The following is a 12,860-nucleotide window of genomic DNA, read 5'->3' as shown; positions in this document are numbered from 1 at the left end:
GATCCTTGAAGATAGCAGGATAGGTAAATGAGGTGGTTAAGAAGGTATACAGAATACTTTCCTTTATTAGCCAAGGCATAAAATACAAAAAGCAGGGAGATTATGCTTCAACTGTATAAAACATTAGTTAGGCCACTGCTAGAGTACTGCGTACAGTTCTGGTCCCCACATTACAGGAAAGATGTGATTGCACTCGAGAGGGTACAGAGGAGATTACGAGGATATTGTCAGGACTGGAGAATTTACGTACAGCCAGATCCCACAAACAGCAATGTGATAATGACCAGATAATCTGTTTTTTTATTAACTGATGTTGGTTGAGGGATGAATATTGGCCAGGACACCAGGGATAACTCCCCTGTTCTTATTCAAAATATGTGGGATCGTTTACGTCCACCTGAGGGGGCAGACGGGGCCTCAGTTTAGCGTCTCATCCAAAAGACGGCACCTCTGACAGTATAGCACTCCCTCAGCACTGCATTCCACCCAAGCCGAGTGATTTTTCTAATTTGAGCAACTGCCTTAAGTACTTCTTTATCAATTTTTCTGCTATCCAATTTCTCTACCTCCTCCTCCTCCTCCTCTATTGTGACATTTTCTTTTGTGAAGACAGATGCAAAGTACTCATTTAATACCTTAGCCATGCCCTCTGCCACCACAAGATTTAATTTGGCCCCTAATCAGCCCACCCTTCCTTTGACTATCATTTTACTTTTTATGGGGCCAAAATTGGTCGAAACCGATGGTCCGCCCATTTCTCGGCGGTATGCCGGCGGTATATGCTGCCGGGTACCGCTGGGGCAGAGTGTGCGTGATTTTCATGACTTTTTTCTCGGCGGCATGCCAAGCGTGGTGCAGCCGGCGGTGTGCGGGCGGTGAGTCCTTTTCACTCGGGAATCTTTGACTCCGAAGTTGTGCACACATGCACATGCTGCTGCGAAGCTCCGTCCCCCGAGAGGCACCAACGAGCGTCCACAGAGACTGCCAGCCTGAGAGCGTTGTGGGGCAGCCTGAGATCGCTGTGGGGCAGCCTGAGATCGCTGTGGGGCAGCCTGAGATCGCTGTGGGGCAGCCTGAGATCGCTGTGGGGCAGCCTGAGAGCGTTGTGGGGCAGCCTGAGAGCGTTGTGGGGCAGCCTGAGATCGCGGTGGGGCAGCCTGAGATCGCTGTGGGGCAGCCTGAGATCGCTGTGGGGCAGCCTGAGATCGCGGTGGGGCAGCCTGAGATCGCTGTGGGGCAGCCTGAGATCGCTGTGGGGCAGCCTGAGATCGCGGTGGGGCAGCCTGAGATCGCGGTGGGGCAGCCTGAGATCGCGGTGGGGCAGCCTGAGATCGCTGTGGGGCAGCCTGAGATCGCTGTGGGGCAGCCTGAGATCGCTGTGGGGCAGCCTGAGATCGCTGTGGGGCAGCCTGAGATCGCTGTGGAAGTATGTACATGATTCCTTTGTACAAAATCGCACTTATTTATTTTGATTGGAGGTTTTATTTACTTGTACTTTTAGATGAGGTTTAGTTTTTTTCTTCAGACCTTTTTGTCGATATATCGCGGGGAACTTAATGGGGGTGGGGGGGGGGGAAAAGAGATCGCTATGGGTGGTGATGGTAGGGGGCGGGGAGAGAGAGGATCACTACTGTGCGGGGAGATTGTTACTGGGGGATGAGAGAGAATGGGAGGTGAGAGCCAAAATTTTTTTTTATAGATAAGATGCATACCGCCGACTGAAGATCGACTTAAAACCACCTTTTCCAGGGCGGTCTTCAGGGTTGGCAGTATGTCGGTGGTAAGTGATGAATTTTGCACTTTTGGGCGGTATGCATGGGCGGACGGTATGCGTACCGCCCGGCAGTATGTCGCTGATGAATTTTCCACTGGGCGGTATGGTATGTAGGTATTTTTTGATGAATTTCGTGATTTTGGGTTGCATGTCGGTGATCCGCGGGCTTTGTGCAGGGGTATGTCGACCAATTTGGGGCCCTATATGTTTATAAGACTTTAGTGTTCCCTTTTATGTTACCGGTAACCTTTTCTCTTACCCCATTTATGTCCTTTTTTTCAGTTCTTCTCTTCACTTTCTGTATTCTGTTTGATTCTCTACTATATTATGAGGCATATTTTATGCCTCCTTTTTTTAAAATCTGAATTTCTTTAGTCATCCAGGGAGCTCTAGCTTTGTACGTTCTTGCTTTCCCTTTTAGGAATGTGTCAAGTCTGTACCTGAACTCTTTTCCCTGAAGGTCTCCCATTGCTCATTTACTATTTTTCCTGGCAATCTGTTTCCAATTCACCTGGGCCAAATCTATTTTCAATTCACTGACTCTCTTCCAGGTGACTATCTTCCCCTTTGATTGTTCGTTGTCCCTTTCCATAATTATTCTAAATCTAATGATACTGTAATCACTGTTTCCAACATGCTCTCCCACTGAAATATGCTCCACGCCCCACTTTATTCCCCCAGAACTAGATCCAGCACAGCTTAGAAACATAGAAAATAGGTACAGGAGTAGGCTATTCGGTCCTTCAAGCCTGCACCGCCATTCAATAAGATCATGGCTGATCATTCCCTCAGTACCCCTTTCCTGCTTTCTCTCCATACCCCTTGATCCCCTTAGCCATAAGGGCCATATCTAACTCCCTCTTGAATATATCCAATGAACTGGCATCAACAACTCTCTGCGGCAGGGAATTCCACAGGTTAACAACTCTGAGTGAAGAAGTTTCTCCTCATCTCAGTCCTAAATGGCCTACCCCTTATCCTAAGACTATATCCCCTGGTTCTGGACTTCCCCAACATCGGGAACATTCTACCAGCATCTCACCTGTCCAGCCCTGTCAGAATCTTATATGTTTCTATGAGATCCCCTCTCATCCTTCTAAACTCCAGTGAATAAAGGCCCAGTTGATCCAGTCTCTCCTCATATGACAGTCCAGCCATCCCTGGAATCAGTCTGGTGAATCTTCGCTGCACTCTCTCAATAGCAAGAACGTCCTTCCTCAGATTAGGTGACCAAAACTGAACACAATATTCCAGGTGAGGCCTCACAAAGGCCCTGTACAACTGCAGTAAGACCTCCCTGCTAGCTATGAAGGCCAACATACCATTTGCCTTCTTTACCGCCTGCTGTACCTGCATGCCCACTTTCAGTGATTGATGAACCATGACATCCAGGTCTCGTTGCACCTCCCCTTTTCCTAATCTACCGCCATTCATATAATATTCTGCCTTCGTGTTTTTGCCCCCAAAATGGATAACTTCACATTTATCCACATTATACTGCATCTGCCATGCATTTGCCCACTCACCTAACCTGTCCAAGTCATCCTGCAGCCTCTCAGCGTCCTCCTCACAGTTCACACAGCCACCCAGTTTAGTGTCATCCGCAAACTTGGAGATATTACACTCAATTCCTTCATCTAAATTGTTAATATATATGGGGTCCCAGCACTGAGCCCTGCGGCACTCCACTAGTTACTGCAGCACTCCACTAGTCACTGCCTGTCATTCAGAAAAGGACCCGCTTATCCCGACTCTCTGCTTCCTGTCTGCCAACCAGTTCTCTATCCACGTCAGTACATTACCCCCAATACCATGCGCTTTGATTTTGCACACCAATCTCTTGTGTGGGACCTTGTCAAAAGCCTTTTGAAGGTCCAAATACACCACATCCATTGGTTTCCCTTGTCCACTCTGCTAGTTACATCCTCAAAAAATTCCAGAAGATTCGTCAAGCATGATTTCCCTTTCATAAATCCATGCTGACTTGGTCCAATCCTGTCACTTCTTTCCCAATGCGCTGCTACTTCATCCTTAATGATTTATTCCAACATTTTCCCCACTACTGATGTCAGGCTAAACGGTCTATAATTACCTCTTTTCTCTCTCCCTTCTTTTTTTTTTTTTAAAAGTGGTGTTACATTAGCTACCCTCTAGTCCATAGGGACTGATCCAGAATTGATAGACTGTTGGAAAATGATCACCAATGCATCCACTATTTCTAGGGCCACTTCCTTAAGTACTCTGGAATGCAGACCATCAAGCCCCGGGGATTTATCGGCCTTCAATCCCATCAATTTCCCTAACACAATTTCTCGCCTAATAAGGATATCCTTCAGTTCCTCCTTCTCACTAGACCCACTGTCCCCTAATACATTTGGACGGTTATTTGTGTCTTCCTTCGTGAAGACAGAACCTAAGTATTGAGAAACTGTCAGCGCTGCCTTCATTACTGTATAAAACGGACAGCACCTTCTGGCATTCGCACATGCACAGTTAAATGTGGAAGTTGCTGTCAGTGATACGCGCCTCCTTTCACAGGGTGAGCTGTTGTACTGTTTACACACTGAACATGTTAAGCCTTCAATCAGAAGTAACTGATTTTAACAACGTACTAAGTCATAATTACTGCTGAACAATGTCTGTGGCCCTGAAAAACTGATTTTACAAGTGTAGAGTCTCATTCTCTCAATAAAATGTTTTTTAAATTACATGACTTTTAAAATCATAAAAATAATTTTTTTTAAGTTTGATATTTCAGCTTCTCCCTTAATCGTAAGTGTATGTCCCAATCTTTATTTTGCTTTCTGTAGAATGATTAAAATGTGAATTATAATCTCTGCTTTGCTGTCGGTGAGAATTCTTCAATTTGATTGGCTGATCAACCTGCTTGCTACCTACACTGTTGCTGATGCCTCGGATGGCACCAAATTCAAAGTCGCATTGGCACAAAGGAAATCCACGCTCTAGAGCCCATCTAAATCTTTGTGGACAGCTTTTTTCGAGGTCAACAGCAAGCGGCGTCTCTTTGCCACTGACAGCAAAATCCGGGCCATTGAATTTCTGACTCATTTATTTAAAGGATAACTTTGCAAAGTTGAAATGTTGAAAGCATTGGGCTTAATCTGTGATTCAAATTTTTTTTTAAATACCCATTTGGTTCAATAAGTGTTGATTTAGAGTCATGGAAGCCAGTGGTTTTAAATCTCTTATTGGAGCCAAAGTTATTTGGGGAAGAAAACTGACGTGTGAAATGCCAACTGCCCTGGGAAAAGGTGAAGAAAAGTTCATCTAGATTGAGAAGATCTTGCTACGCTACAATGTCATAATGCAGTCGATCATTAACTTCCATACCATAAAGAGTTCAGACTGTTTTTAAATGACTCAACTTCATATCTTGGCAGCTGCTACAGAATTGGAGCTCCCAGCATTGATTTATGACATTAGTCTAATTTACAGTAAAAGGCAAATGTGTTGCTTAATTATTCATGACAGATGTATTATTGCAGGAAATTAAGCCATCAGGAGCAACTAAATACAGCTAACAAGTGAGCCAATAAACATGATGCAGGACACCTGAAAGTGCTCTGCTAAAATGGAATGAATGTTTTCACATTAATATTTTACAGGTTAAGAAAATGTACAGAAAGTTATCACTGAGTGTCTATCTATTTAGAAATGCAGTACAAGCTGGTCACATACAATATTCTGATCTATTAACTTGAAGTTGGCACACCTGTAATTACAGCAGGCTTGAATTTCACAATTGTTTTCTGGTATTACACCCATTCTTCATGAGTGAGTTTAGGCATTGAGTATTGATGGACTGGTAATTCTCCTCTGTACCCTCTCTAGTGCAATCACATCTTTCCTGTATTTTGGTGACCAGAATTATATGCAGTACCCTAGCTGTGGCCTAACTAGTGTTTTATACAGTTCAACTATAACCTCCCTGCTCATGTATTTTATGCCTCAGCTAATAAAGGCAAACATTCCGTATGCCTCCTTAACCACCTTATCGACCTGATTGAGAACAGTGACGTTGGTGTGTCTATCCTCCCAGTAGATTTGCAAGATCTTGCGGAGTCAGCGCTGGTGGTACTGGCCTGTAATTACTCAGTCTTACCCTTTTTCCCTTTTTAAACAATGGTACAACTTTAGCAGTCCTCTAGCAGAACACCTGTAGTCAGAGTGGATTGGAAAATTATGGTCACAGCCTCAGCAATTTCCTCCCTTGCTTCCCTTAACAGCTTGGGATACATGATCAACTTGATTACGTCAAAGCCAAAGTTTGCAGTAGCCAGAAACATGATTCCCAGGATAAACTATAATCAAAAGCTATTTTCAGGATTTCCAGCATTGTGAATCCCAAATCTATGGCTATCATTCATTAAATGTTTCTCTAAACATTCATGAGATTGGATATTTTATATGAATATAGAGAAAGGAGCCACATGAAGTCCTCTAAATCTGTTTTAATTGTGGTATGGCCAGCAGAAGGACGAGGAACAGAAGGTGCCAGCCCCCATGTTATCTCCTGCTCCAGTGGTGAGACTGTCCACTAGCATGAACAGTGTGGTTTTACCAGTAGGAAGAAGCTACAAACATTCAGATCCACTCTTGGCTCCTTCATAAATAAATTAACCAACCTTGTTGTATTCCCAAGAATTTAACTGCAAGTGAATGCAATACCAAATGCAATTCTTGAGCTGCACTACATCAACATTAACCTACTGTTGGGCTCTTTATTACAGCCAGGAAAAAGGCCAAGAAAGACAGTCTACAACCACTACAGCTCAGTACCACTCTACAAACACCACTTCTTCTGCCTATTTTTACTTTGAACTTTTTTGATTTAACTTCTCCTCTCCTCTCTCTCCCCACCCGCCTCTCACACACACACACACACACACACACACACACACATACACAGGGGTGACGCACAAAGATTAATTATCATGCACTCAAGAATGAAAAAGGAAACTGAACTTCAATAAAATGTGCAACATGTGGAAAAAATTATATAAATATTTTTCAACATATAATTATTAGCTGGTGTGGCAGTCCTTAACAGCCAAACCTAGAAAAAATATAATTCTATTGAAATCCTCGAGAAACCCCCGCCTTATCTGACTAGCATTAAAAGAGTGCATGCACTCATGTTAACTAAAATGTTTATACTTTATATTTATATATTACTCAGTTTTTAAACTGACATTTTACCCAGCTCTTCACAGCCAGAACCCAAAATCAGACCAATGCTTGGATAGGGATTGCCAAGTAGGGCCATTATTAAATGCTGTAATTCAGTCATTAATTTAAAATAGTTGACCTCTTCAACTTTGTCCTTTTTACAGCTGTTCCCATCCCAAGTGAAAGCCTCATTTATCTTTCCATTATCATTTAATGACTGAATTTTCAAATCTCAAAAGTGAAAGTGTAAGGCTAATCACATTCAAAACAAACTGGACCTTTTCAAAACCTCTGAGCAAATCTTGAATATCTCCCTTTAAATTTTTTTTTAAAACAACATCCTTCTCATTTCTTTGTGCAAATCCTTCTCATTACTTTGACTTTGAGTTTGTAGTCATTCAGCTTTTCCCTTTGACGACCATGAATGTTTTCACATAAAATTTGTGGAAGGGAAAGATTGCCCACTCAGACAAAATTTATTTCACTCTTCCTACTTTGCTTATGCTCTGTCATTTTGGACCCTTTTAATCTGAAGAGTCCACCATACAAGTTTGCAGTGAACATATATTACAATTCCTTCCTCCTTCCAAGTTTGTTAGTGTTGATATTAATCAATCCTCTATATTCAAACAAATTCACACATATCAAGGTAGTTTAAAGAGAAAAATTATTAACAGAACTTTAACGATTTTACTTACTGTCTGCCTGGATGTATTGTGCCAGATAGCTCAGGATCACCATGACTGGTAGCACTGTCCAACACTGAGGTAGCATATTCCAGGGTGGGGGCAGGCCTTTTACTCAAGTCAGATACCAATCCTTGCAGTGTTGATCTTCAGATGCTCATACCTGCACATCAAAATGTTATATAGATTATTGTAAATTACTTAGTCACTGATCATTGAGCAGCCAGTTGTTATTTCCTTTAAGCTATTGACTTACAGTCCAAAGCCGAGATGTTCAGAAACTGTAATGTACCTTTCTAGCCAGCACTAACCTCCATGCATAGCAGCTGTTACAGAATATTAATTTATGCTAATTTGAATGGAATCTCAAATCAATATGGAAACTGGATTAAGATGGCAGATTTAAGTTGATTCAATATGAATCGCAATTCAAAATGCAAAAATTACAGTATGAGGTTTCTTTGACTAAATCCGAAATGAAATTGATCATAGTTATGCAAATACTCAATAACTTCTCTACAAGTGGCATTACAGTTTCATCCAAAGTTAATTTTATTTTTAATTTTTAATAATGTTTTAATAAATACAGGACATTGTTCAGTCCCATGCTCCATTACTTGTCACAAACTAAAAACCAAAATAAAGGGCGTTCGTGTGTTACTTGTTATTTAAGCAAAAATAAGCAATTCATTAGTTACAAGTTCAGGGTGTCAATCTCATCCCTTTCCTTGATTTTGGCCTCTTGTAAACTCGTAGATGCAGTCCAGTTTCGGCCCCACCCCCAAATAGGTCACTTTTTTCCCCCACATACCAGATTGAGCTGCTCTGCTGGGTGCTGATGGTCGTAAATATTCCATGCAAATAGTAATTTTACTACATTTCCAAATTTCTTTGGTTGGACCTTTCAAGACCGTATATAAAACCTAATCTTTTTAAAATGTATTCATTCATGGGATGTGGACGTTGCTTGCAACACCAGCAATTATTGTCCATCCCTAGTTGCCCTTGAGAAGGTGGTGGTGAGTCGCCTTCTTGAACAGTTGCAATCTGTGTGGTGAAGGTATTTCCAGTGCTATTAGGGAGAGAGTTCCAGGATTTTGATCCAGTGACTATGAAGAAATGACAGTCCCCTACACCGTTCCAAAACGAAGGAAGGGCAATTTCAAAAATGGCAGCCCCTCCACGGAGACTCAACGGCCAGTCCGCACTGACCCGTGCCCACCGCTTTCAGGCAGCCACAGGCCTTATAGAAAGGGGCAATTTCGGCCCCCACAAGTCGCACCAAGCAGCTTGAAGTGCAAAATCTTCCTGCAGACTTAGCCATAAAAATACAATGGAATATTTCTTCAAAGCCATGCAAGTAAAAATTGTGTTATTAATTCAACATTAAAATAACTCGCATCATAATTAGGTATTTCTATCGTGAAGTTTTCATATAATATTTATATACATATTACATACATAAATACATACATAGAGTCATACAGCACAGGAGACCATTTGACCCATCACACCTGTGTCGACTCTTTGAAAGACCTATCCAATTAGTCCCATTCCTCCACTCTTTCCCCATAGCCTTGCAACTTTTCTTTTGAAGTATATATCAAATTCCCTTTTGAAAAGTACTATTGAATACCACCCTTTCAGGCAGTACTTGACGGATCATAACAATCCACTACATAAAAAAATTATCCTGATCTCCCCTTGCTTCTTTTGCTAATTATCTTTAATCTGTGCCTTTCAGTTACCAATCCTCCTGACAGTAGAAACAGTTTCTCCCTATCTACTCGATCAAAACCCATCATAATTTTGAACACCTTTATTAAATCTCCCCTTAACCTTCTATGCTACAAGAACAACAATCCCAACTTCTCCAGACTCCCCACATAACTGAAGTCCATCATCCCTGATATCATTCTAGTAAATTTCCTCCAATAAATCATTCATATACATGTTGTCATGATTCCCAACGTGCGTTAAAAAAGACTTATCTCCAGACAATCCCTGGACTAACCAATGTTTATATATATAATAATTATTTGTGAAACAGTGACATTAAAAGAACAGTTAGGTGTCTTTAGTGGATCTGACGTGATGAAGTAGAGAAAGAAATCCTGCTCCAGATCAATATCTAGTGAATGGCTGAGGAAAGTTTTTTGCACATGTCAAACTAGGGACAGGACTTTCTCAGGCACTTGTCCCCAGTGTTAAATATGTTGCTAGCACTCACTGTCCAGGCCAGGCTCACTGATGAAGAATTGTCAGTTGGGACAGGTACCAGAGCACTCCTAATTCTATATGTCTTACCATGAGTTACCCTCTTCAGTACAGGGGAGAATTCTGTAAGAACTGCCCTACCATGAGTGACCCTAATCAGTGATGGGGAGAAAGAGAGACAGACAAACTTTGGATTATGTCTGTATTAAGAATCTTGCACTTGCTTTATTGTGAAAATGTTTCCCATGTAAGTGACAGCAAAGATAGGAAGATGCTTATATCAGTAAATTTACTAGTCTCAAACAATCTATGTCTTTTCATTTGGACCATCATTATTTGTGCTCTGGTTCCTTGCTGTCTTTCTGCTGGAACCTTTGCTAAAATAAGAAACTGGAGACCAATGCAGTCCACTCATTTCCAATCATACAAATTCTGCAGAAAAAACAATAATTTATTTCTACTGCACCTCCAATGTACATTATTACTGATGCATCCACTGTGTCCAGCTTTCATGAGAAATTGTAACAGACAGTGAGTGCAAGAGAGACTGTACATCTCAGTTCCACAGAGATGCTTATTTTATCGGTGTTTAAAAGAATTAGAGAATTATTCAATGACACCCTGGTATTTAAAAATTAAATGGCTGTGACAGATGGGAAGTTTTGTCCTCTGCTTGCAAGCAGACCTACCAGCAGCTTTATATCAGGGACAACTGGGACACCTTTACTGCATTTTTTACTACCTTGCTGAGGAAGTAATAAGAATCACTCAACAAGAGCTCATGCAGTAATTTTCCTCTACTCATACTGCCAGTATGAAATCAACAGTGCAGCATAACATTTTAAAAAGGCCTCTTTTTTTTTTTAAAAGTTAATTGTTTTTGGTATTTGCTGTTCTTCAGAATATGGGAGTCAAAGTAGCATAACAAGGACTACTAAAAGCTGCACATCCAGATCTTCTGAAATAAACTACTAGTAAAACTTTAATTACTCTATATTCTAGTAGAAAGTTACAATTTAACTGTCAGCTTGGCTCAGTGATTGAACTCTCACTTTTGAGTCAGAATATTGAGAATTAAAACCTACTTGAGGACTTGAACACATAACCTAGACCGACATTACTGCAGTAATGAGGGAATGTTTTATTGTCAGAGGTGTCATCATTCCGATGAGACGTTAGGCCCCATAAGCTTGTTCGGGTGGGCATAAAAGATCCCAAGTCACTTTTCTCAGAGGTGAACTGGCCAACATTTATCCCTCAACCAATACCTGTACCACCAAAACAGATTCACTGATCCTTCATTTCACTGCTGTTTGAGAGACCCTGATGCATGTAAATTTGCTATCACATTTGCCTACAAAATGCCCCGAGATTATAAAAGGCAGGATCTGAATGCAAGTTATTTTTCTTTACAATGACAAATATAAAATCCTCTGAAAGAGTTTCTAGAATAGGAGACGAAAGCATAAAATTTATTAAGCATCAATTTTGAAACAGCTGCATCCCATCACCTTTCTTGTAGCTCAGTGGGTGAATACATCATTTCACGTGGCACAGAGCCAAGCACCCAGAGGAATTCTCAGTTTAATCGGTGCTAAGTTTAGCTGAACTCAGCCATTGCAGTGGGGGCATGACAACTGGCTTGTGACCTTACATTTGGGATCTGGCTGAGGGGTGGGAATTATCCAAGATTCCTATTACAAATATCTAATTAATTCTGCTGGACAGTGCACATATGTAGATGCTGAGTGAAGACAGGATCACACTTGGCTGTGGTGTTCACATACAAGATAATTAAGTATGAGGATGTAGATTTCTGGATTCTTTTCCTTCAATCTGTTTCAGCGAATACACTGAGGCGAACACCAAAGAAGCTTATAACAAAGCAGTCTTTATTATAAAGATTTACCGGCCGGGACTTATCAGACAGAAGGAATGCTCTCTCGATAGAGCGCAACCACTTCCTACGGACAAGTGCCGTTACATTGTGAAGGCACAACGGTTATACATTTTCGGTACAAGATAACAAGATACAATTAGAGTGACATCCTAGTTCAGCCTATCCCCTTTGATCCCTCCTTCCCTTTGTCCACTCATAAGCCGACTTCAGTATGGTCTGTTTTTCCCAAAGAACTTTCTCACACTTTGCTCAAAGAAATTTCTCACACTTTGCTCAAAGAACTTTCTCAGGCATTGCTTCTAAATGTTACAATTTTACTGGCGTGACTAGTAACTTAGACCTTGCAAATCTGTTAATTGTGCTGATGTTGTAATATTTGCAGTCTGACATTCTTTTAGTTATTCTCCCATGATTTCTTTGTTCAATTTCACTTTCTCTATACATTTTCCCACATTCTCAACTTCAATGTCTCTATACATTTTCAAACATTCATATTCTATACATTTTCAAACATTCACATTCCCCCCTTTTGTCATTTCATGATAACCCTGGTGACTATTCCAGGAATATCGCACTCTTTTTCCTGATCCTCTTTGTCGAGTAGGTCTTCAGTTTGCTGGATCATAACCCGGGAGCCCTTGGTCACAAGAGGGTTTGCTAACCTTGCCATCATGACTTTACAACAAAGGTTAAAGCAACCAATAATCAAGCAACAGGTAATATTACTACGATGAGAATAATCGCTCCATGCATTATATATGATCCCCAAGATCCACCTAACAGCCAATCAAACCAGCCTACTCCTCCTGCAGGGGTGGATAACTTCTTTACCTCCCTTCTTATGTGATCAGCGAGATTGGTTATGTTTTCTGAATTATCGAGGATGTAAGTGCAACATTCAGATCCTATCAGGCACACGTTCCCCCTTTCTCAGCTAACAGGTAATCGAGGGCCATTCTGTTTTGTAATGCTACGGTCCGTATTGCTACCATTTCAGCCGTGATGCCCTCCAGAGCTTCAGCAGTATTGTTAGCTATTTTTCTAATACCGTCTCTAGGTTCTGTACTTCATCCATGAGACGTCCTATCCCGAT

The 12,860-nt window shown here is 41.3% G+C and overlaps 1 protein-coding gene across 7 annotated transcripts in view; it reads right to left on the bottom strand.

Annotated features, from left to right (window-relative positions):
- ptprfa (protein tyrosine phosphatase receptor type Fa) overlaps positions 1 to 12,860 on the bottom strand; it is a 589,458-nt gene that overhangs the window by 406,927 nt on the left and 169,671 nt on the right. For all 7 annotated transcript variants that reach the window (XM_070886687.1, XM_070886691.1, XM_070886688.1 and 4 more), the window contains exon 2: positions 7,663 to 7,813. In XM_070886687.1, coding sequence (XP_070742788.1) covers positions 7,663 to 7,738 — 76 coding nt within the window. In that variant the 5' untranslated portion in view covers positions 7,739 to 7,813. The remainder of the gene's footprint in view (positions 1 to 7,662; positions 7,814 to 12,860) is intronic.

Source organism: Pristiophorus japonicus, chromosome 8, assembly GCF_044704955.1.
Source record: "Pristiophorus japonicus isolate sPriJap1 chromosome 8, sPriJap1.hap1, whole genome shotgun sequence".
In the NCBI taxonomy this organism is placed as follows: domain Eukaryota; kingdom Metazoa; phylum Chordata; class Chondrichthyes; family Pristiophoridae; genus Pristiophorus; species Pristiophorus japonicus.
Note: the sequence above shows the minus strand (reverse complement) of the source record. Positions and strands in the feature narration are given on the sequence as shown.